At 42.8% G+C, this 24,663-nt stretch overlaps 1 protein-coding gene across 1 annotated transcript in view; it reads right to left on the reverse strand.

The window, feature by feature from the left end:
• Positions 1-19,448: 19,448 nt before the first annotated feature.
• The window catches only part of LOC126101417 (cell division control protein 42 homolog), a 316,992-nt gene continuing 311,777 nt past the window's right edge, over positions 19,449-24,663 (reverse strand). The window contains exons 3-5 of the mRNA XM_049912078.1: positions 23,963-24,329; positions 21,505-21,520; positions 19,449-20,036 (exon numbers count right to left, since the gene is read on the reverse strand). Coding sequence (XP_049768035.1) covers positions 19,937-20,036; positions 21,505-21,520; positions 23,963-24,329 — 483 coding nt within the window. The 3' untranslated portion in view covers positions 19,449-19,936. The remainder of the gene's footprint in view (positions 20,037-21,504; positions 21,521-23,962; positions 24,330-24,663) is intronic.

Raw genomic sequence — 24,663 nt, forward strand, 5'->3', positions numbered from 1 at the left:
CCACCTAACAGCTGCCAATCTTTTTACCCACACCCATCAACCCTAGGAAACACATTTCTCCTCCCAAAATACAGAGGGGTCCAGAGGACTCCAAAAGGTGCATAAACCACAGGTCCCGTTGAGACCGATTGTGAGTGCCATAGGATCTCCAACACAAGAGGTGGCCAGATATCTTGCCTGCTTGCTGCAACCACACATCGGCAGAACGGACAATTACATTAAAAACTCGGCGCATTTTATTGAAAAACTGACGGAGATTAACGTCAGCCCATGTGATATTCTTGTGAGCTTCGATGTAGTGTCATTGTTTACCATGGTGCCTGTAAACGAAGCTATTTCATATATAGCAGCTATTTTTACGACTGACATAGTGGCTTTATTTAAACACTGCCTGACGACAATTTATTTCCAGTATAACAACGAGTTTTACGAACAGATCGACGGGGTGGCGTTGGGAAGCCAGCCCTCTCAGCCCAGCTGTTGCCAATTGATTTATGGAGATCTTCGAACAGCGAGCGCTGCAGACTGCCAGTAAAAAGCTTGCTAAATGGTACCGCTATGTTGATGACACATTTGTAGTGTGGACTCATGGTGAGGAAAAGTTGGATGTCTTCTTGGTGCACCTGAACAGCATTAACCCGAAGATACAGTTTACGATGGAGAAAGAGAACAATGGTCAACTCAATTTCCTGGATGTGTCGGTAATTAAACGGGTGGATGGGACGCTGGGCCACAGGGTATACAGAAAGAACACTCACACGGATCGATACCTCCACAAGGAATCTAACCATCATCCTAGGCAAAAAAGAGGTGTCATTAAAACCTTGGTGGACACAGCCAACAAAATCTGCGAGCCGGCTTACTTACAAGATGAACTGAATCACCTACGGTCAGCCTTCATGAAAAACAGATATACAAGTAAGGAAATTGATCGAGCCCTCCATCAAAGAAGAAAAGAAGCCAGAAGTCCAGAGCAACAACGGACACCTACTGGAAAAGTTTTCCTACCGTTTATTAATAAGGTTACGGACCGTGTCGGGAAAATTCTGGCCAAGTATGGGATCGAAACAATCTTCAGACCCACCAAGAAGATTAAGGAACATTTAAGAATTGCAAAAGACGCCCGACATCCCCTAGCAACACCTGGGGTATAAAAAATTCCATGCAGTTGTGGACAAGTATATATTGGAACAAGGAAAAGAAGTGTAAACACCCGCTTAGCCGAACGTAAAAGAAACTGTCGCTTAGGACACATCGAAAAATCGGCCGTAGGTGAGCATGTTTTTCGAGATGGGAATCATGAAATTAAATTTAATGAGACAAGCGCTCATGCACGAACATCCCATTATCATACGCGCATGTATAGAGAAGCAATAGAAATTCACAAGCACCACAACAATTTCAATAGAAAAGAGGAAGTTTTGAAGTTGGACAAAATATGGATGTCGACGTTGCGCCAGCAGAATGACAATCGATTACTCTTAATCGAGAATGATGACACCTTCCAAAGATAGGCATACCGTCGGCATCACGTGACGAATGGTGGTGCCCTCTATGCGCTCTATAAATGCGAGAGTACCTGGAGACTCAGTGGCAGTAGCCGGGCGACCTCAGAAGATGTCTCCCGCAGATGGAGACGAAACGTCAGGTGGAAATTTTATACATCGACCACGGCTTCTCAGCCCGGAAGTTTTAACTGAAGACAACACCGGCCGTGAAAGCCTACATTGTATGAATGTATCCATTGTTTAAAAGTCCATAACTGGCAAACTAATTGACGGAATTGTCTCATCTTTGGTAGTGTAATAGTTTGTATTTCCGGCAATCGTCACACAAGCGTTGTATTGCGTTGTTTTGTTTTGTCAGATTACAGTCGCCAGATAGTCTGTGTTTTGTTCTTAGTTGCACCTAGTTACTCGAGTAAACATGGCTGGCGCAAGGCTTACATTCGATGAAAGGAAGTCAGTTTTGAAGTACAAAAACATTAATGAGGTTCAACGGCAATGGCGAAATGAATATCAAACAGAGCCACCGACACGTTTAACGATTAGTCGCATTCGAGACAAATTTGAAGCCGAACGCTGTGTTAAAGATTTGCACAAACAACGATCTGGACGACCTGTAACAGTAACAAGTCCAGCTAACTCCCGTCGCGTGTTACAACAATTCACTCGCTCACCACAGAAGTCCGTGAGACAGTGTGCCCGTGAAACTGGAGTGAGTCGCTCAAGTGTTCGGCGAAGTTTGAAGACAGCAAAGTGGATGTGCTACATCCCACGATTGCTACACGCCATGAACGAGGACGACCCGGATCGTAGAATGGAGTACTGCGAGTGGTTAACTAACATGGTGCGCAACGATGAAGAGTTTGCAGAGATGATTGTGTGGTCTGATGAGGCATAGTTCATACTCAATGGTACAGTAAATCGCAACAATTGCATCTACTGGGCCGCCGAAAATCCGAACGTCCATGTAGACAAAGCCGTGAATTTGCCAGGAGTAAATATGTGGTGTGGGTTGTCTTACCGGGGCTTGATTGGGCGATTCTTCTTTGACGGCACAGTTACCGGTGAGATGTACCTTCAGAAGCTTCAGACATCCATTTTACCTGCCATGCAAGACTTGTATGGAGACGAAATTGTTTACTTTCAACAAGATGGTGCCCCAGCCCACTACCAAAATCGTGTTAGGGCGTATCTCGACGAAAATCTACCAGGAGGATGGATAGGCCGTAGAGGTGCTGTGGAGTATCCACCACGTTCCCCAGACCTAACTCCTCTGGACTTTTACCTGTGCGGAACGCTAAAGGACGTCGTTTATCGACAAAAGCCACGCATATTGGATGAACTTCGAGAATCCATCGTACATTCATGTGCAAATATCCAACTGAACACATTGCAGTCTGTAGTTCGTGCTGCAGTTCGGCGGCACCGTTTGTGTGGATGTTAATGGTGACCATTTGGAATACCTACAGTGATATCTTTAAGTTGGACTTAAAGCTACACTTTCACCAAAAATGAGACAACCCCGTCAATTAGTTTGCAAGTTATGGACTTTTAAACAGTGGATACATTTTTTTGGCCTTCTATGTATTTCTCACCCAGTGTAGGCCCAGATTTCAAGTGAAAGTGTCGTGCTCCATTGCTTCTTCATCGAAGAATGTCACCACGTTGCCAAAGGATTTTTTTCCGTCAATTTTTTGCCGTCATTAATATTTTTAATTTAAAACGAGTTCAGCCCTCATATTCTTTTTTCTCTCATATTTTTAAGAACGCTCTTGGCTGAAGAAAGGGATATTGTGCATCTGACAGCCCATCTGCCCCCATCGCCCATCCTGCCCATACGGGGCGAGGGTGTGAAATAACAATAAAAACAGTGCCCGAGAAAGGTGTCGACTCTGTTAGTGCGAGAGCGTGAAGGCACGCTGTGTGGGGCCTGCTACCTGGGCTGTCTTGAGAAGCCGAACAGACTCAGGAAGTGGCGGTTGCTTGAAGAAGAAGCTGATGGCCACCGTAACTACAGCGGGACAGGGCTGTGTGCAGTCGTTGTAACTGTGGAAAGATTGAACCATCCGGTGGAAGGCGATTAACTCCTTCTTTCTTGGGTGAGAACTTTGCACTTTCACAGCCACAAACGTGGTCGCTCCTCCATTTGGGCTGGCTCTAAGCACTATGGGACTTAACATCTGAGGTCATCAGTCCCCTAGAATTAGAACTACTTAAACCTAACTAACCTAAGGACACCATACACATCCATACCCGAGGCAGGATTCGAACCTGCGACCGTAGCAGCCGCGTGGTTCCGGACTGAAGCGCCCAGAACTGCTCTGCCACAGCGGCCGGCCCATTTGGGCTGGCTTTTGTGCTTTCCGGACCAGTTACCAATTATTGATAATTAGCTACGACATTTTCTATTTACCTTGAAATCTTTTATTTTTTTATTTTCGTTTCTGTGCCAAGAGAAGCGTGATATTTTTGTCTGCTCGTGAGGCTTGATCAGCTGTTAAAGCAAGCCCACGTCTGTTTGTAATCATTTTGCTCTCTCGGGCGTTTACATCAGTACAGTGTAAAAGTTTTGTATTTCATTAACTTGTGGAGAAATATTCCTCACTGTATGTGTTGCAGTAGTAATCTGTGTACATTCTATTCTGTACTTGACGGCTTTTATATTACTTTTGAGTCGGCGTGACAGTTGAGTGCCTTCGGTATTTTTGAAAATCGAAGGGTTGTTCACAAGGAAGCACGTCCACACGAGGTAATAAGGTATTTGTGTCTGCGTAGTTGAAAACTGAGAACCTTCTATGGGTGAGCAAGCCCACGCCTGCTTGTCCGTTTTTGTAGCGTCAGAATTACAGGTTTTGTGTTCTTATTTGCTTAATAATTAATTTGTAGAGTAATTTCTCGTTATGTATGTTACTATAGTTAATGTAGGTTACAGCTGTAAATACTGAATGCTTGTATCTGGATGAGTAGCCCGCGGTACAGTAAGGTACATATGTTTACTGGATTAAGAATTGCCAACCAGCAGACACGGACACCATGTAAGTAGGCTGTTTAGGTTTTATGTTGGTAATGCCACGTAGTGCTCTGTGTGAAAATCGCTGACTGCGCTGTGTGCAGTCTGTGGCTGGTTGGAGTCATTGTTGGAATTTTCGCTTGTGTGGTGTTGGGCAGTTGGATGTGAACAGTGCGTATCGTTGGGCAGTTGGAGGTGAGCTGCCAGCAGTGGTGGGTGTGGGGAGAGAGATGCCAGAGTTTCGAGAACGGACGATCTGGACGGGTGTCCGCCAGAAAAAGGAAATTTGTAAGAATGGATGTCATGAACTGATATATTATAACTTTTGAACATTATTAAGGTAAATACATTGTTTGTTCCCTATCAAAATCTTTCATTTGCTAACTATGCCTATCAGTAATTAGTGCTTTCAGTAGTTAGAATCTTCTATTTAGCTGGCAGTATTGGCGCTCTCTGTATTGCAGTATGTCGAGTAACGAAGATTTTTGTGAGGTAAGTGATTCATGAAAGGTATAAGTTATTGTTAGTCAGGGCCATTCTTTTGTAGGGATTATTGAAAGTCTGACTGCGTTGCGCTAAAATATTGTGTGTCGGTTTAGTGATGATCAGAATAAGTAAAGAGAAAACTGTCTGAGTACGTTGAGTTTTGCTCAGCTGTTTGAAAATCAAATAACGTAAGAGTGTTTCCAGCACTGTCATTCATAATTTTTCTAAGGGGACGTTTCAACCATAAGTGTTACAGTTAATTTTTAAACTTGTGTGTGATAGGCAGAGCAATTGTAGTGCTATTGAATCTCTTGAATACTGTGCGTTGCTGTGTGAGGCACGTACGGACCTGTTTTATTGACTGTTTTCTTGCGAGGTCACACTAGAGGGTGATTCCTACCTTGGGGTCTAAAATTTAAAGACTGGTTACTACCAGAAAAAGTGGTACTCGTTCAATTGTATATGTGCTTTAATTTATTTATACACAGGGTGAATCATCTAAAACTTGCACCGTAAACACTACAAAAATGTAAAGTGCTATTGATGTGCAGCTTTCACGAAATGAATTGGTATTCAGGGACCTCGTATTACTAACCAATAAACAGACTGTAATAGTACGTAGAAAGCGTGTTTTTGTGCAAATATACAGTTTTTAAATGGAACATACCTGTCGACATTAACAGACAAAAGGTAGGGTAAATTAGAATGTCAGTGGTCGTTGTAGTAAGATTCTAGTGCGAATCGTTTGCGAGATATCGTGTTTTGAAAAGTGTCTACCCCGACACTCGTTCGTGTTCGTGCCATTCAATCTGTGTAGTTGCTAAATACGATGTTGTTGTATTTGCTTCCAGTGTGTTTGTGCATTCCTTGAGTGCACTGCGACATTCTAATCAGTTAATCTGTGACAATCGAGGCAGTAGGTCTTCAGTGGCCGATGGAATTTACCAACTCAGAGAAAGCCGAAATGCTCATGGTGTATGGAAACAGCAGCAAGAATGCGGTTCGTGCTTGTACGGTGTATGCGTCAACTATCTCGGCAATTACTTATCAGCCTCTTCAACCAGTTACCGGAAAGTTGTAGCGTGACACATAGACAACGTAAGAGAAGGAAATAAATGACTGCAGAAGAGGGAGAAATTACTGTTCTTGTTGCTGCTGGAGATGATCCGCACGTTAGCTCCTGCGCAATAGCTCGAGGAAATGGCATGAGTCAGGCAAGTGTCATACGCATTCTCCATCGACGTAGGTTCCATCCCTATCACATCTCTCTCCATCAGCGGCTGCGTGGAAACGGGTTTGAGAATCGTGTTAGTATGAGAATTGGGTTAATTTTTGCACATGGTTATTAAGACAGGACACTCTGGGAGTATCATGTGTCTTGTTTAGTGGTGAGGCCGCATTTACCAATCATGGCCTGGTAAACCGCCGAAAAACGGACTATTGGTCTGTTGATAATCCCCGTTGCCTTCGTTAGGTGCAACCTCAAAGTCCATGGAATGTAAATGTGTGGTATGGGATAGAGAACCATCAGCTCATAAGCCCGTTTTTCATAGACGGAACACTGAACGAGCATAAGCATTTCTCCCTCGTAACAGACCATCTTCCACGATGTACTATTGCTTAAAGAATACTATCAGTAACGGACTGCCTGAGGTTTAATGAAAATCTGTGAGCACATTGGCAGCAGTACCCAAAAAGATTAAACTCACTCTGTGCTGTATATTAGTGGTACCATCTCTGCCAAGTTCTGTATACCAATTCTGGTACTTTGGCATAATTGAATAGTACTTGCACTTCTGTTTTTTTATTTTTTAGTTTTTTAAATGGTTCTGAAACTGTTTGTGAACTAAGAGAAATTACCCCAATCTGCTGTGGCCATTAAGGGCCGCAAATGCATAATACTTGTTTCAAATTCTTAACTCAGAAATCCTATGCAGCTTTGTTGCTGTCTGTTGTTTCTAAAGGAGAGTAAACTTTGGATTAGTGTCTCTATATTACTGACTGTATTATTGTAAACTTAAGTAAAGAAATTATTTGGCTGCTGGTTACATTATTACAGTATCATAAAGATTTGTTCATGCCTTTTACAGACCTCAGGAAAAGTTTATTGTCTTTTTTCAATTGTATAAATAAACTGATTGTTTCCAGAATGAGATTTTCACTCTGCAGAGGACTGTGTGCTGACATGAAACTTCCTGGCAGATTAAAACTGTGTGGTGGACCGAGACTCCAACTCGGGACCTTTGCCTTTCGCGGGAAAGTGCTCTACCATCTTTTTTTTTATGTAATTTTGTTCGTTTTCATTCGTTTCATCTGCTCGGGGCGGGTGTCCCAAGACAACCGTTTCAGTTCGTCGTTGATCCATTAACTCAGTTTTTTTGTTACAGAGGGCAGCTAACCCTCTGACCGAACACGCTGAGTTACCGTGCCTGCATTCTCTGAGCTACCCAAGCACGACTCACGCCCCGTCATCACAGCTTCACTTCTGCTACTACTTCGTCTCCTACTTTCCAAGCTTTACAGAAGCTCTCCTGCGAACTTTGCAGAACTAGCACTCCTGAAAGAAAGGATACTGCGGAGACATGGCTTAGCCACAGCCTGGGGGATGTTTCCAGAATGAGATTTTCACTTGCAGTGGAGTGTGCACTGATATGAAACTTCCTGGCAGGTTAAAACTGTATGCCAGACCGAGACTCGAACTCGGGAACTTTGCCTTTCGCGGGCAAGTGCTCTACCATCTGAGCTACCCAAGCACGACTCACACCCCTCATCACAGCTTCATTCTGGAAACATCCCCCAGGCAGTGGCTAAGCCATGTCTCCGCAATATCCTTTCTTTCAGGAGTGCTAGTTCTGCAAGGTTCGCAGGAGAGCTTCAGTAAAGTTTGGAAGGTAGGAGACGAGGGATTTGCTTAAGAAAAGCTGTGAGGACGGGGCGTGGGTCGTGCTTGGGTAGCTCAGATGGTAGAGCACTTGCCCGCGAAAGGTAAAGGTCCCGAGTTTGTGTCTCGATCCGGCACACAGTTTTAATCTGCGAGGAAGTTTCAAACTGATTGTTAATTGTGGACTTCGTCTATTTGAGAACCACTACGTTACTGCTCGAAACTTAGCTCCCTACCGTATCAGAATTATTAGTCGCCGGTCGCGGTGGCCTGATGTTTCGGAATCCATGCTAGTTCCCTTGGACACCGTAATTCGGTCCGAGATACCTCATTTCGTTTGCGCTCAGAGTATATTCTAACATTCTACAACAAAGGGATTTCATGGACACTGGACATTAGTTTTGTGGATCACTTGTGCTACCTTTCTCGTGTGACCTGTGCTTTCTTTAAACTTCTGGATAAGGTTTATTGGTAGAGGGATCTACGATAGATTATAGTTAAAAGAGCCGCAGACTCAGTATAGACTCTAAATCTGGATTCCATCATGCCCTGGAGCTTCGTTCAACTTTAACCGTTCTTGTGACTAAATAAAACACCTACAGCTGTCCTTATGATTTTTTTTTAATTTTGTTGTGACCACTTTCAACGTTTCAGTGCGTCATCTTCAGGCTGTTGTTCATGCGGTACGGGTTGATATGATCCCTATATATATATCACACCAGTTGCCAGCATTACTGGATAAGCGGATAATGTGTCAGCACTCCAACCATCAACTGCCAACTTGGCAGTTCCTCCCTCATTCGTGAGCGACTGTACACGAACTTTGGTGCCACTACACAGACTTTACGTACGAACAGAATTTCTGTGGGTTTTGTGGATGGAATTCAATTCAACTATATTACGCTACGGTAGTTACTGGAAGCGCCGCGCATTGCGCTCTCTTGACAAAATTCAAATGGTTCAAATGGCTCTGAGCACTATGGGACTTAACATCTATGGTCATCAGTCCCCCTAGAACTTAGAACTACTTAAACCTAACTAACCTAAGGACATCACACAACACCCAGTGATCACGAGGTAGAGAAAATCCCTGACCCCGCCGGGAAACGAACCCGGGAACCCGGGCGCGGGAAGCGAGAACGCTACCGCACGACCACGAGCTGCGGACTGCTCTCTTGACAGCCAAACACGTTTCAGTCAGAATGAGATATTCACTCTGCACCGGAGTGTGCGCCGCGATGAAACTTCCTGGTGGATTAAAACTGTGTGCCGGTCCGAGACTCGAACTCGGTCCGACACACAGTTTTAATCTGCCAGGAAGTTTCATATCAGCGCACACTCCGCTGCAGAGTGAATATCTCATTCTGGAAACATCCCCCAGGTTGTGGCTAAGCCATGTCTCCGCAATATCCTTTCTTTCAGGAGTGTTAGTTCTGCAAGGTCTGCAGGAGAGCTTCTGTGAAGTTTGGAAGGCAGGAGACGAGGTACTGGCAGAACTGAAGCTGTGGGGAGGTGGCGTGAGTCGTGCTTGGGTAGCTCAGTTGGTAGAGCACTTGCCCGCGAAAGGCAAAGGTCCCGAGTTCGAGTCTCGGTCCGGCACACAGTTTTAATCTGCCAGGAAGTTTCACGTTTCAGTCAGTATCTCTCTATCTACAGCTTTATGCATTATTTTACACCGATTACGCAGTAGTCTCTGTTTCTTTAGAAGTTTCTTTGCAGTGATCTGTCTCTCTCCCAGGCGTGGGATGACACAGGATATTGCAGGATGTCCATTATTTGTCCTCGAATGGCGAAGGCTATGGTTATGTATGTTGTGTATGAAGTACCACTCGGCTGTGCCCGTCAGACTTCATAATGGCTATGGGATTTCGTGAAGATGAGGGATTTGAGTTGTGTATGTGTTTCAATTATGTAAGCTTGTGTTTGATGTTTTGTGCGTGTGTTATTCGTTCCTAAAGTGTCCCGTAAGAGTTAATTTTGGGCGTTTTTGAGAAGCTTCTGGTGGTTCGTGTCCTAAATTTTGAATGAGAATGGGAAGGCAAAGTTTGTATTGTTTCGTAAAATTTTTTGGATTTGTCCTGCATAAGTGTATAAATGGCGCGTTGGCCAAAAGGGTTTTCTGTGCCGGCCGAGCGGTTCTAGGCGCTTCAGTCCGGAACCGTGTTGCTGCTACGGTCGCAGGTTCGAATCCTGCCTCGGGCATGGATGTGTGTGATGTCCTGAGGTTAGTTAGGTTTAAGTAGTCCTCTGTCTAGGGAACTGATGACCTCAGATGTTAAGTCCCGTAGTGCTCAGAACCATTTAAACCATATTTTTGTTTTGTTTTCTGTGTGTGTGTGTGTGTGTGTGTTGGGGTCATATCTACAGGCGCCTGAGATCAAACTGATTTGGAGACGCTGCAGTCGTGTCAGTACCGTGCCTGACGCCACAGACTACCCTTTCGAGCCATACAAGATGATCGGTTGTATGAGCTGGCTCCAGAGGAGGATTTGGCACTGAACGGTTATTCAGTCGCCTTTCAGGAGGGGATACAACGTACAGAAAAGTGCGCAGCCTTTGTTTGCTGCAGCGGTGAGATGCTTGTTGCACGTTAGGCGTCGATCTATTTCAAGACCCAGGTAAATTACTGAGTTTCTCCATGTCAATTCTCTACCGTCTTTGTGGGACTGATCTTCATCTTAGATCGATTACACCACTGCGTAATCTTGTCCAAGTGTTACTGTAGGTGGCCGTGTATGTGGAATTTCATTCATGTTTATGGTGTAAGGGACGGGACCGACAACCGAGCCTTGCGTGATTGCTGCCGCAATCATCCGTGTCTGGCTGGACTTGTCTCAGTTCCTTACGAAGAACTTTGGTCCTGTAAGAAATGAGTCAATGATACAGATCATGTGTACTGGGTACCCTGTCTGACCTAGCTTATAAATTAGGCTGTCGTGCCAGGCGCAGTCAAACGCTTTACCAAATATAGACTGGGACACTCAGATGTTTAGGACGGGTGGTAGGGACAGAGCATCGAATGACTTTATACTGAGTGCACTATCCGAAAATTACCTCGAGCAATTGAACAGTGAACCGACTCGATGAGATAACATCTTGGACCTACTGATAACAAACAGACCCGAACTTTTCGACTCTGTAAGCGCAGAACAGGGAATCAGTGATCATAAGGCCGTTGCAGCATCCCTGAATATGGAAGTAAATAGGAATATAAAAAAAGGGTGGAAGGTTTATCTGTTTAGCAAGAGTAATAGGAGTCAGATTTCAGACTACCTAACAGATCAAAACTGTGTGGGACGGGAAAAATCCACCGTGTTTCAACAACAAAGTTAGGAAACTACTGCGAAACCAAAGAGAGCTTCACTGCAAGTTTAAACGCAGCCAAAACCTCTCAGACAAACACAAGCTAAACGATGTCAAAGTTAGCGTAAGGAGGGCTATGCGTGAAGCGTTCAGTGAATTCGAAAGTAAAATTCTATGTACCGACTTGACAGAAAATCCTAGGAAGTTCTGGTCTTACGTTAAATTAGTAAGTGGATCGAAACAGCATATCCAGACACTCTGGGATGATGATGGCATTGAAACAGAGAATGACACGAGTAAAGCTGAAATACTAAACACCTTTTTCCAAAGCTGTTTCACAGAGGAAGACCGCACTGCAGTTCCTTCTCTAAATCCTCACACGAACGAAAAAATGGCTGATATCGAAATAAGTGTCCAAGGAATAGAAAAGCAACTGAAATCACTCAACAGAGGAAAGTCCACTGGACCTGCCGGGATACCAATTCGATTCTACACAGAGTACACGAAAGAACTTGCCCCTTCTAACAGCCGTGTACCACAAGTCTCTAGAGGAACGAAAGGTTCCAAATGATTGGAAAAGAGCACAGGTAGTCCCAGTTTTCAAGAAGGGTCTTCGAGCTGATGCGCAAAACTATAGGCCTATATCTCTGACGTCGATCTGTTGTAGAATTTTAGAACATGTTTTTTGCTCGCGTATCATGTCATTTCTGGAAACCCAGAATCTACTCTCTAGGAATCAACATGGATTCCGGAAACAGCGATCGTGTGAGAGCCAACTCGCTTTATTTGTTCATGACACCCAGAAAATATTAGATACAGGCTCCCAGGTAGATGCCATTTTCCTTGACTTCGATACAGTTCCGCACTGTCGCCTGATAAACAAAGTAAGAGCCTACGGAATATCAGACCAGCTGTGTGGCTGGATTGAAGAGATTTTAGCTAACAAAACACAGCATGTTGTTATCAATGGAGAGACGTCTACAGACGTTAAGGTAACCTCTGTCGTGCCACAGGGGAGTGTTATGGGACCATTGCTTTTCACAATATATATAAATGACCTAGTAGATAGCGTCGGAAGTTCCATGCGGCTTTTCGCGGATGATGCTGTAGTATACAGAAAAGTTGCAGCATTAGAAAATTGTAGCGAAATGCAGGAAGATCTGCAGCGGATAGGCACTTGGTGCAGGGAGTGGCAACTGACCCTTAACATAGATAAATGTAATGTATAGCGAATACATAGAAAGAAGGATCCTATATTGTATGATTATATGATAGCGGAACAAACACTGGTAGCAGTTACTTCTGTAAAATATCTGGGAGTATGCGTGCAGAACGATTTGAATTGGAATGATCACATAAAATTAATTGTTGGTAAGGCGGGTACCAGGTTGAGATTCATTGGGAGAGTCCTTAGAAAATGTAGTCCATCAACAAAGGAGGTGGCTTACAAAACACTCGTTCGACCTATACTTGAGTATTGCTCATCAGTGTGGGATCCGTACCATATCGGGTTGACGGAGGAGATAGAGAAGATCCAAAGAAGAGCGGCGCGTTTCGTCACAGGGTTATCTGGTAATCATGATAGCGTTACGGAGATGTTTAGCAAACTCAAATGGCAGACTCTGCAAGAGAGGCGCTCTGCATCGCGGTGTAGCTTGCTGTCCAGGTTTCGAGAGGGTGCGTTTCTGGATGAGGTATCGAATACATTGCTTCCTCCTACTTATCCCTCCCGAGGAGATCACGAATGTAAAATTAGAGAGATTCGAGCGCGCACGGAGGCTTTCCGGCACTCGTTCTTCCCGCGAACCATACGCGACTGGAACAGGAAAGGGAGGTAATGACAGTGGCACGTAAAGTGCCCTCTCCGCCACACACCGTTGGGTGGCTTGCGGAGTATAAATGTGGATGTAGATGTCAAGGAACACTGCTCCTGCTGCTAGTCTCCTCGTGCTGGCCAGAAAATGTGTTCTAACAAGCGGAGGGATTGTTGGATAGTGGAATGCTTATCTCGGAATCCAATCTGTTCAGGCATAAGGATATTGTTTTCAGTCAAGAACTGACGGAGGGGTGAGATGATTATTATCTAGGATTTTAGTGAGGCCAGTCAGGAGGCAAATAGGACTATAGCTTCCGGTTAAGAAGCAAGTTCTTGTTAGGTTTGGGTAGGGTGACGACCTCGACAGTTTTTCACGCTGATGGGAGGTATGTGAGCTTCAAGCAGGCTTTACAGACCCTTGCTAAGTAGGATAGGGCTGGATGGGAAGGTGTTTTAGGAGTGGGGTATGGATTCGGTCGGCACTAGGAGCATTGTGGTTGCCCTGACGCTTGAGTGCACGAATTGTCGGCTCGCTAACGCAGTTGCCGAGCTGAAAGGATTATGCCATGTTTACTGCACAGTACGGCGTTCTTTCCTTTTGGTGGTCAGATGTGTTCGATCGGAACCTTTAATGTGAGAATGCCTGCCCTCACGTTACCATGCAGCCCAAAATTCGACGCTGTCACATCTGAATGCCCCACAAATCTGGATATTGTACGACACGACAAGTCAGCCAAATGGAGACCCACAATGAGGCCCTTTCAAACGCTGCCAGATGCTGATAATATTGTCTCACTCGAGGATGCAGCATCTGTGCATCCCACATTGTGGGCACTCAACATGCGACGCTGTTCATTGCCCTTACATACTACAGCAGGCCTGATGAGAGCACTGAATTCTAACAGCTCTAAGCACTCTGATGGCTGTTCTATCTGTCATGGAGAATTGCAACTCTACTCATTTACACACTCGCTGCTGGTGTGTACGTGTATGAAGTTACATTGACATCCGATCATGACTTCTGAGTGCTTCACTTTTTTTGTCAGGTAGTAGTGTATATTTTTCTGTATCATTTTTGATGTTCGTCAGGTGTAAATTACGTGAATAGTTGAAAGTGTTATTACAGTGCTCAACACAGCAGCCAGACATGCCTTTTGCTGATGTATTACCTATTAAGGATACTGGGTACTTATAAATGTTGGAAAATCGAATTTTTTTATGACTTTATTAAATTCTGTAATCTTTCCTCATTACATTGATATATACATTATAGGGTTTCAAATGAAAAATGACCCCATATATATATATTAAAGTTACAGTCATGTATGCCGCCACGCCCACTTTATTTCTGCAACAGAAACCAGTATTATTTCGAAAAGAACTGTGAACGTTCTGCTTCCAGCGATTATACTTATGATACATTGTATATGTTGGTAACAGTGCAGGTTTCTAGTGTCTGTAAATGATTATCTTTGCTGGTATTTACTTTCGTTTCGCTGAAGCAGTTTGTTCACGTGTTACTGAATGTTTGTTGCCTAAGTGCTACATATATTTGTGGAAGTACATATGCTTTAGTGTGCAATAAATACGAAATATGCCACGCATCAAGAAATTCAATAAAAGAACCTTCAACATCACAGCGCGTCAGCAATCGTTGGTTAATATTTTAAGAAACTAAAAACCCACCTCGATTGCGAAAAAGCACCTAGTGTTAAGTGTTAACCCAGGTTTCGGCGTAGATAACTACACCTTCTTCAGTACAACAATAAAAGAAGAGGAAAACACAAACAGTACATATGTACAAAGTCAAAACCACTACTTAACTTAAGGGTGTGGTTTTGACTTCGTGCATATGTACTGTTTGTGTTTTTCTTTTCTTTTTCGTTTATAAATGTATAGCTATGATGTTCTTTTAATCATTGACAAAGGTCTTCTTAGGCACATGTGGGTTTTATTGTTGTTCTGAAGAAGGTGTTGTTATCTACTCCGAAACCTGGGTTAACACTTAACACTAGGTGCTTTTTTCGCAGTCGAGGTGGGTTTTTAGTTTTTTAATAATTCAATAAAAGTAAATTCCTTGGCATCCAGTTCACAAACAAAGCAAGCCACATTATTGACAGTAACCTCTTTATCTGTTCTTCAGGGAAGAAACTCCCACATGGCACGCCTCCTAATGATTCAAATTTTTGTGTTAACAATTGCACTGTTTGTAGTGGATTTGTTGTTGTTGATGTGGGCATCTTATCATCTTTGGTAAAGGAAGAATGTAAACAATGTGATGGTATGGACAGTCTGGAAATAACTGAGCAACGAAGTAGCAGGGATGGTTTAGCGTCAAAATTAGTTGTTCTATGTAGATCCTGCAATAAATCTACCTCGAAAATGACTTCGAACATTGTTCATAAGTCATATGATGTGAATTTGAAGTAAGTGTATGCAGTGCGTGCAATAGAAAAAGGAAAAAACGCTTATCAAATGATTTGTGGTTTGATGGACCTTCCTCCTCCTCCCAGTAGGTTCAGCAAGTACATAAAAATACTTTATGTCCCTTGACGGTTGTGTTTAAAGCGTCTATGAAACGTGCAGTCGAAGAAACTGTAAATATTAGTGGAACCAGGGATATTGCTGTTGCACTTGATGGGATATGGCAACGTCGAGGACAGCGTTCCTTGAATGATGTAGTAAGTGCTACTTCTCTGGAGAATGGAAAAGTTGTTGATATTGAGTGCTTATCTAAGTACTGCCACACCTGCCATGGTAGCACTGAAGGACATATTGAACCTCAGTGTTCCAAGAATTATGATGGTTACAGTAGAGGTATGGAGTGTGATGGAGCTCTACAAATATTTCAGAAGTCGGTACTCGTTTACAACGTTAGATATACGAAGTACATAGGCGATTGGGACTCTAAAGTTTCCAATAAAATTAATGAGTTCAGTGTTTATCGTGGTACCTTGGTCACAAAACTGGAGTGTTGTGGACATGTGCAAAAGAAGATGGGTGCTAGATTGAGGAAGCTACAAATAGAAATTAAAGGAAAGTAGCTATCTGATGGAAAATAGACCTTCTTCCGGGTTATTATGGACTGGTCATTAGACGCACTGCACCTCTGAATGATGTTACTGCAATGAGAAAAGCTCTATGGGCCACCTACTTTCATAAGTTGTCCACAGATGACCACTCTGTTCATGGACTTTACCCTAAAGGAGCAGATTCTTGGTGTGGTTACCAAAAAGCAAAAGAAAGTGGTCAGACATACCATCATAAGCATTCTCTTCCTAAACCTGTTATGCATGAAGTAAAACCAGTTTTTAGAGACCTGAGTGTCACTGTTTTGCTAAGTAAATGTCTTGATAGGGGCACTCAGAATACAAATGGAAGTTTCAACCATTGCATATGGGAAAGATTACCCAAGAATGTTTTTCTAGGACTAAATACATTAAAAGTTGATGTACTAGATGCAGTGATATGTTTCAATGATGGAGTGATATGGAGGTTCGAAGTCCTGAGAAATTTAGGCATAAAATGTGGCTCTAATATGAAAGATCAATTGCTTGCATGTGACAGATAAGGGGTGAATGAAGCTGAAACATTCACTCTTCACGTTACCAAAGAAGCAAGAAGTCCTAAAGGAATGCCAAGAGGAAGTTTGAAGATGAAGAAATGCTGCAGAATGAAGACTATGCTTCAGGAATATCCTGAGGCACAGTTTAATTGGACTCATATCTTCATTAGCAATTTCCCACAAGTTGTATTTTTTAGAATTCAGGTATAAATATTTTCTAAAATTTATAAAGCACTGCTCTAACTTTTTCTGTAACTTGCAGTAGTCCATGCTTATGTAGTAGACCTAAGCTTTATTGCAGAATCAACTAAATTATAGAAAAAATAACAGTTTTATAAGGAAAAAATTGTAAAAATTAAAATGTAAAATATGAAACTTTTTTAATCCTTGTAATATGCATAACAGGTGTAATTAAATAGGTCTAGTACCTCAGCCATTATGTCATGCATATTTGGTACAAATTTGATCTACTTCCAATGTATAACATTCGATTAAATGGTACCTCAATTTGAGGAAGCATTTTGGAAAAAAATTGCATAAATTTCTTTGTAATTTTTTCAAAACCCTAAGCAGGTTCAAAAATATTTAAAATACTTCTAATTTGTTTAGAAAATGTGCTGCATTACCTGATATCAACATAAAATCTGTAAAACATATACAATGTAAACAGTACCTGAAAGAAATAGGTGTTGATTTGTACATAATATTGAGCCAGAAAAGTACCATGTAGCCTTAATGGAATTACCTTAGGGCTAATCTTGTACCACCTGGTAATGTACCCACTAAATTTCATTTATTCCTTTGTGGTTATGAACGTAAATACTTTTGAATGCTCAGTACTGTTTTAATGTATCTCTGGCATTCTTCTCTGATGTCGTTTCCTTTTATTCCAGTGAAATGTTCTATTATCTGTTTAGTGACTGATAAGTAGGTGAAATAAGGGTTTACTGATCTGCTAATAGACTTTCAAGCCGTTTCAGTTTGATAAAATAAGATCGATCGTTTTACGACGCTATAGAATCCTTAGAACAGACAGAACATTTTAATCTAATTAAACTCTTGTCTAATGGCTACACTGTCTTACATTCATATACGTTTCCAGTGCAAAAGGTTTGAATGAAGCCATGCTATGCACGTGACTGGATGTTTCATTTGACACTTTTACATATCTGCTCTGACAACAGGTAGACTGAGAACTTTCACATGAGCAGTCACTGGAATGTCCGATCAGCATCCTCTAATAGCGCTTTAACTTACCTTAATAGTATCAGAACAACCATCATCCTGAAGATAAGAACAATAATAAGAGCAGGCTGTTGGATAAATTCTTAGATACACTGCAGATTAAGAAAGGACACAGATTTGTTGTAGAATTGCTTTCTTTCACAGCATTTTTTATGTTTTTGTTACATGACGAAGGGTTACAGAGAAAAGGAACTGACAAAAATGATTTTATGTATTTTATTGCATTGATAAATAATATACAAACAACCTTTTATATATAACAAACAACACTCTTACAAAAAGTATCACAGCTTCTGAATACCTCAACAGTTCGTCTTAATTGTTTATATCACAAATAATATGACATGCACAATGAGATTATTCGATACGAATATTACTAATTAAATAATTATTCACAGTATACAGTCACATTTTCAGAACTTTGAGGTTTTCCTTAAGGGATAACTGCCATCGCTCGAAAAAGTTTGATTGAATTTTAACGTCACATAGTCCTAGAAATTTATTTAGCTTACGTTTATTTAGTATCTGATATTCTATCATGATGTCTTATAAACAGAGACAGTAATTATCATATACTAAATTTTCACTATTTGGTAAATACGTGATCAAACTGTACACCAAATTATTGCCTGTTGCAGCAAAAGTACCTGTTACTTCCGTAGGTTTAATTTCATTATAAAATAAAGCGATTTTATCCAAGTAAAAACAGTTACGAGTCAGAGAAATAGAATTTTTTGGTACGATCCAGAAAAGATAATCAAACGTTCTTTGTTATTGTAAATTAACGTTTCTATAATAAATAACTTTTCTCCTTCGTTATTTTTTTACGAATATTTATTTGCCATTAACAAGAAAGCAATAAAGAGTTTACCTTTAGTGTTTGCATTGTGGCCTGCTTTTCACATGTGGATCACAACGCAGGGAAAAGTACCCAACTGGTTCACCTGGTATACTTAGTTGGTAAATGATTTCTACCACTATATGAGTGACCACTTTGTAAGTAGACTTGCATCTAACCAAAAAGACACAATTTCCTATCTGCAGGTTGTAAATAGAAAGTAGTATTCTGTAACAAAGTACTTCATTTTCGCGTATCTTCTGCATGATTCGAGATGAATACTGGCTTGTTCTGCATACATTCAAATGAAAGAAACACGTAACTAGTCGAAAGTTAAACATAACATTTACATGAAGCAACTACGACAAAAACTTTCTGCTTGCTTGTAACAAAGTATTTAATAGGTTCTTAACGACGTTTTTCCAATTGTCAATCGATAACGTTGCCTTCACCGAGAGTGAAGAATGTTCTCTTTGCAACATACGGCACAAAAGATCCGCTTAAACACTCACTTCTCTAATAGTTATAAAAAAAATCTTGTTTTTCCTCTTACTCTCAAACATGCAGTTGTTAATACAGGATAAATATTCTTACAGACTGCATTTGATAGAATTAAAAGTTTATATATAGTTCTAAAATAGTATTGAAAAATAGTTCCCTACACTACGTGAACTGCTAGTCAGTCTTACAGTTCGTTCTGTAACAAAATACTACAGTAGTATAATAGCATCAGCGTAGGAACTTTAGGATCTCTCTTTAATTTAATTTTATTGTTCATATCATTATAGACAACAAATATTCAAGTGCAGTATTACTAATATTGCCTCCTTTTCTGTAGAGAAGATCTATATGGGTTGGAATTACCATTGTAATGTCCATGGGCTGAGAGATTTTGATAACTTATTAGGGGAATTAAATGAGTCTTGAAACACACCAAGTGTGATGGGTGTGAACAGCGTCTACGTAGGAAAAAAAAACACATAAAACACATGTTTCCAAGACTAAGTTCCAGCCGGCGGTGAACAAGCGCTGTGTACCAGCGAACGATGTTTTAAAGAAACTTTGAGTTCCTCTTACTAGTGGTTTGTGTACTTTGTTTTATCTGTAATCATTGTGGCACAATGCTGTATCATGGAGTAGTACCGTTATTCGCGTAATAGGGGTGTTAAGTGTGACTCGTTCACAAACTTTGTATCGTAAAATGGTGCAGGCGCTGACTGAACCCATTTCTTTAGTGCTAAGAAATATTTTATTTACGAAATGTATTACAGGACTCTACCTTGAAAACTATTTCTTCTTGTTTAATATATCCCAGAAATGTTTCGGTGCTTTTACGTCGTCCAGTGTTCTCTTTCGTTGCTGGTGTTGCTGTCTACCTTCTGCATTACTGGTGACAGATTGTTTACAATTTTTTCATCTGTAGTTTCGTTCCTTTTTAAACAACATAGGAATGCGTACTTTTGTTTTTAAGTGACAGGACTGTAAAGGTTTGAAAACCAGTACAAACAGCAACAAAACTGCAGATCACAGAATCGTATGGAAATATCTCGTGTAATATAGGAAGCATAGGATAACACGACCAATCAAACGTACCGCTAAATGCAACAAAGGCATAAAGTCTAGGGATGGAGTGACACCATCGAAACATGTATGGGAAATAGTAAACTATAAGAAGTAGTGGTTTTGCTCTTGGCGGAACCCTCAAATAAGATTCACTGTTTAAGTAAATGAGCTTCTTGAGAAATAAACTCAAAAAGAGTATGAAGTCTGTACTCTATGTAGCGAACGACATGAATAATCTGAAATAATTCGTACAAGGAAATTTGTCACTCAGACAACTGGGATATGTTTTAATTTTAGCTCCCCAGTAAGGAAAAATTTTGGCCATTATTGAGTCCGACTATGACGGACACATACGAATGGATCATCTGCATCCATCAATTTCCTCTTGAATATTAAATCAGGATGTAAAAATTATAATAATATGATATCGAGTAGATCGTAGTTCTAAAAAGAAAATGTAATGGCTTTTTAAAGAAACGGGAATTGCAGATCGAATCCTTGATTTGAAAATATTTTAGTTATTGCTGAGTAACACAACGTTCTTGGTGGACAATTCTTATTTAAATTTTAAGCCCTATCAACTAATGCATGTTACCAAATGCTGATGGGTGACTGACGCCGAAGTGAAAAGAATTACAATAAGCTCTCAAAAATAGTAATGAGTTGTAGAAATTCTCTCTTAAAAACTCCATTAGGAGACTATAGATAATTTATTGATAATTCTGTCACGGTGGGTAGTGAATACGTGGCATCAAACTGTACACTGTACGTCTGAAAAGAAAACATTAGGAGTACATTTCCATTGGGTAGACGACGTTGTTAAAGGGATGCCTGTGATGGCAACCGATTTTCCCATTGTGATATGTAACAACTGCGCCTGGTTAGAAGCTACAAATGGAGTGGTTGTCTGGTGACGGTTGGACACAATTCAGCACGTCTGCGAACTGACAGTAACTTACCTGTGCAGAAGATCACTTCCCTAACAGATTCTCTCGTTGTCAGCAATGATACTAAATATTCAGCGCTACTTATTTATTCATTACGCATCTCATTCGAGGCTACGAGCCTTCATAGAACCCGATCTACACTTTTAAATTACAAAAAACTAAAGAATGGTTAGGAAGAGTGTAACTCGAGACATTCATGTGTCACAGTTACAACAAAGTTAGATAAGACGACAGTGATTTGCTAACAGCAGGCGGTGAATCTTTACTAGTTCAGGAATAGTTACGTTCATCTTGTTGTCGCATTGCCAGTTACTGATGAAGTCAGTGAATGAAGAACTAGTTGACCGGTGACTGTTAAGTGCTGGAAACAGGCGTCGCACTGTAGTGACTATTGCCCCTCACGAGGAGGTCTTCTTCTTCTTCTGATGACACATCACTAGTTCTCAGAAATGGAGAGCGCATAACCAAATGTCAAGTGCTGAACTGTCAAAGTTGAACCACTGGCAGATATAGAACGGTCAGAGCCTCCAGGTAGCACTTCTCTCGTTCATGCATTGTATCAATAGCCTTGTCCTTAACAGTCAGTACATGGTATGGAATAATGGGTAACTGGTAGCAAATGAAGAATTGGACAGCGAGAGTTGAGACGACAGTGGAAACAGGTGTAACAGCTCCTCGCTACCTAGCACAGTAGAATTCACATTAACGTTGCGTCACCAACTGCTGACAACGTTCTTTTGGACCTGTCGTAGCGGTACATCGCCAATTTCCGGTTAGTGGACGAATGCACAAACGGACGGGCTAGGTTGAGATGCTCCTGGAGATAGACTTAGCAGCTCTTGGTTCTGTAGCACAGTAGCTTCCGTCTTGATCTCACATCACCAGTTGTGCGTACTGAACAGCAGTAGTGGCTTACGAAATGGAGACTGATTTTGAGAACTGTTTGAGACGGGCTCGGCAGCGCCAGGAAATGTAGCACCACTGTTGTCTCAAGCACTGTAGTAAATGTCTTGCAACTTCCCGCTAAGGGAAAGTAGTTAACCGGTAGTGAATGAAGAATTGGACGGACTGGGTATAGATGTTGGTGTAGAGAGCCCTTACACGTCTTCATCCTCTAGCACATATTTTGCCTCCATGTCATATCACCAGTTGTGTTACTCGGCAGTGAGTAAATAATCGCGAATTTAGTAAAGGAGCTCTAGTTTTTAATGTCAGAGGAGGTAGGACTGACAGTGTGCCGACGGAGGGCACCTTTTATGACTCGAGTACTATGATACCCGTGCTGGTACATCGCCAGTTCCTGATATGCGGGCCCGCATCTCGTGGTCGTGCGGTAGCGTTCTCGCTTCGTACGCCCGAGTTCCCGGGTTCGATTCCCGGCGGGGTCAGGGATTTTCTCTGCCTCGTGATGGCTGGGTGTTGTGTGCTGTCCTTAGGTTAGTTAGGTTTAAGTAGTTCTAAGTTCTAGGGGACTTATGACCACAGCAGTTGAGTCCCATAGTGCTCAGAGCCATTTTTTTCCTGATATGCGGACGAAAACAGACGTGGACAGTCAAGTTTGAGAGAGTGGTGGAGACAGGCCGGTCATCTCTTCGTCCTCTTGTATAGCAGCACTTATCTTGATGTTGCGTCACCAGTTAAACAGTGAGAATCTGATACTGGATCATAAAATGGACGGCGGATTTTTAGAGATGGTTGAGGCAGGCTTCGCAGCCTACCAACACTCGTCTCGATGTTGGACAGTTGGTTTCTGGTAAGTGGATGTCGAGATGGATGAAGAAACTGGCATGTTAAGACGGTATTGGAGAAAGGCTTAGAATCTTTTCATCCTCTAGGACAGTAGAACTCGCCTGGATGTCACTTGTTGTTCATAAGAGCTGATGGACTTGTTTCGAAAGCCAGCAGATACAGGATTGGCAGTCCCAGCCGATGTAGGGTACCTCTTATGCCTCCAGCACAGTGGTGCCCCATATTAATGCCATACAGCCAGTTCCTAGTGAGCAGACGAAAGCAGAAACGGGCGGGTAGTGTTACGACGCTGTTGGAGACGGGCCTAGCACGTCTTCATCCTCTAGTGCAGTACCATTTGTCCTGATGTTGCGTCACCAAATAGACAGTGAGAAACTGTGACTGACGAGCCATTTTGGGAGTAAGAGCTGATGAAAATGGACTAGTTTCGAAAGCCAGCAGACGCAGGATTGGCAGTCCCAGCCGATGTAGGGTACCTCTTATGCCTCCAGAACAGTGGTGCCTCATATTAATGCCATACCATCAGTTCCCAGTGAGCAGACGAATGCAGAAACGGGCTGGTGGTGTTGTGACGCTGTTGGAGACGGGCCTAGCACGTCTTTGTCCTCTAGAGGAGTACCATTTGTCCCGAAGTTGCGTCACAGACAGTGAGAAACTGTGACTGACGAGCCATTTTGGAAGTCGTTGGAGGCAGGGTTCAGAGCACCAGGAGATGTAGTACCTCTTCTGCCTCGGTGTTGGACCGTCAGTTCCTGGTAAATGGATAACTAGAGATGAATGAAGACGTGGACACGTAGGACTGAAATGCTGCTGTAGCACCTCCTCGGTGTGTAGCACAGTAGCGCTAGTCTTGATGTGGCATCACCAGTTCGTAATTGGTAGCACCTGTAGATGAAGTGGTAGGACTCCTCGCGGTGTTGCATCGACAGTGGATAACCGACGGAGATTGGGGGATTGGACCGGTAGCGTCGCTGCACCGGAAGTGGGGGCGGAAGCTAGCGGCGGCAACAGCACAGCAGCCCCGAGGGCTTCTTCCGGCGCGGGGGCGGCGGGCGCAGCAGCCCGCGGCGGCGCAGCGCGCAGACGATGGCCTGGTCGAAGGCCTCCTTGAGGTCCCTCTGGGTGAGCGCCGAGGTCTCGACGTAGACGGCGGCGCCCACGGCGCGCACGGCCTCTGCCGCCCTGGCGCTCGACACGGGCGCCTGGCCGCGCGCCGACAGCTCGGCCAGCAGGCGGGCGTCGCGGCGCCGGTCGGCCTGCGTGCCCACCAGCACCAGCGGCGCGTCGGGGCAGCAGCGGCGCACCTCGGGCGCCCAGCGCCTCTCCACGGAGCGCAGCGTCGCCGGCGCCACCACGCTGAACACCACCAGGAAGACGTCCGCGTCCGGGTAGCACAGCGCGCGCACCGGGTCCAGCGCGTCCTGCACACACAGCGCGAACCAGACACCTCGTGATCACGTGTTCTAGGTGTATTACCCGCTATGACGTACAGTAAATAAACAAACACTTCTGCAGTTACAGTATTTACTGGTCAACAAATATCGGGTTATTCGAAAGTACCTCCGTGGTTGATGACTGTGAAAAAAGTACAAGACATACAAAAACACACACATATCAATGGAAATAGCATCTCGCTAAGATTTTAACTCACATTATAGGTGCACAATATGAGAACCATATGTCATGTGACAACTTCAATACTGGTACAAGAGCATGTGTGTGCTGTTCCAAACGATAGCTGCCCGCTTGGTAAAT

Source organism: Schistocerca cancellata, chromosome 9 (assembly GCF_023864275.1).
Source record: "Schistocerca cancellata isolate TAMUIC-IGC-003103 chromosome 9, iqSchCanc2.1, whole genome shotgun sequence".
NCBI lineage: Eukaryota > Metazoa > Arthropoda > Insecta > Orthoptera > Acrididae > Schistocerca > Schistocerca cancellata.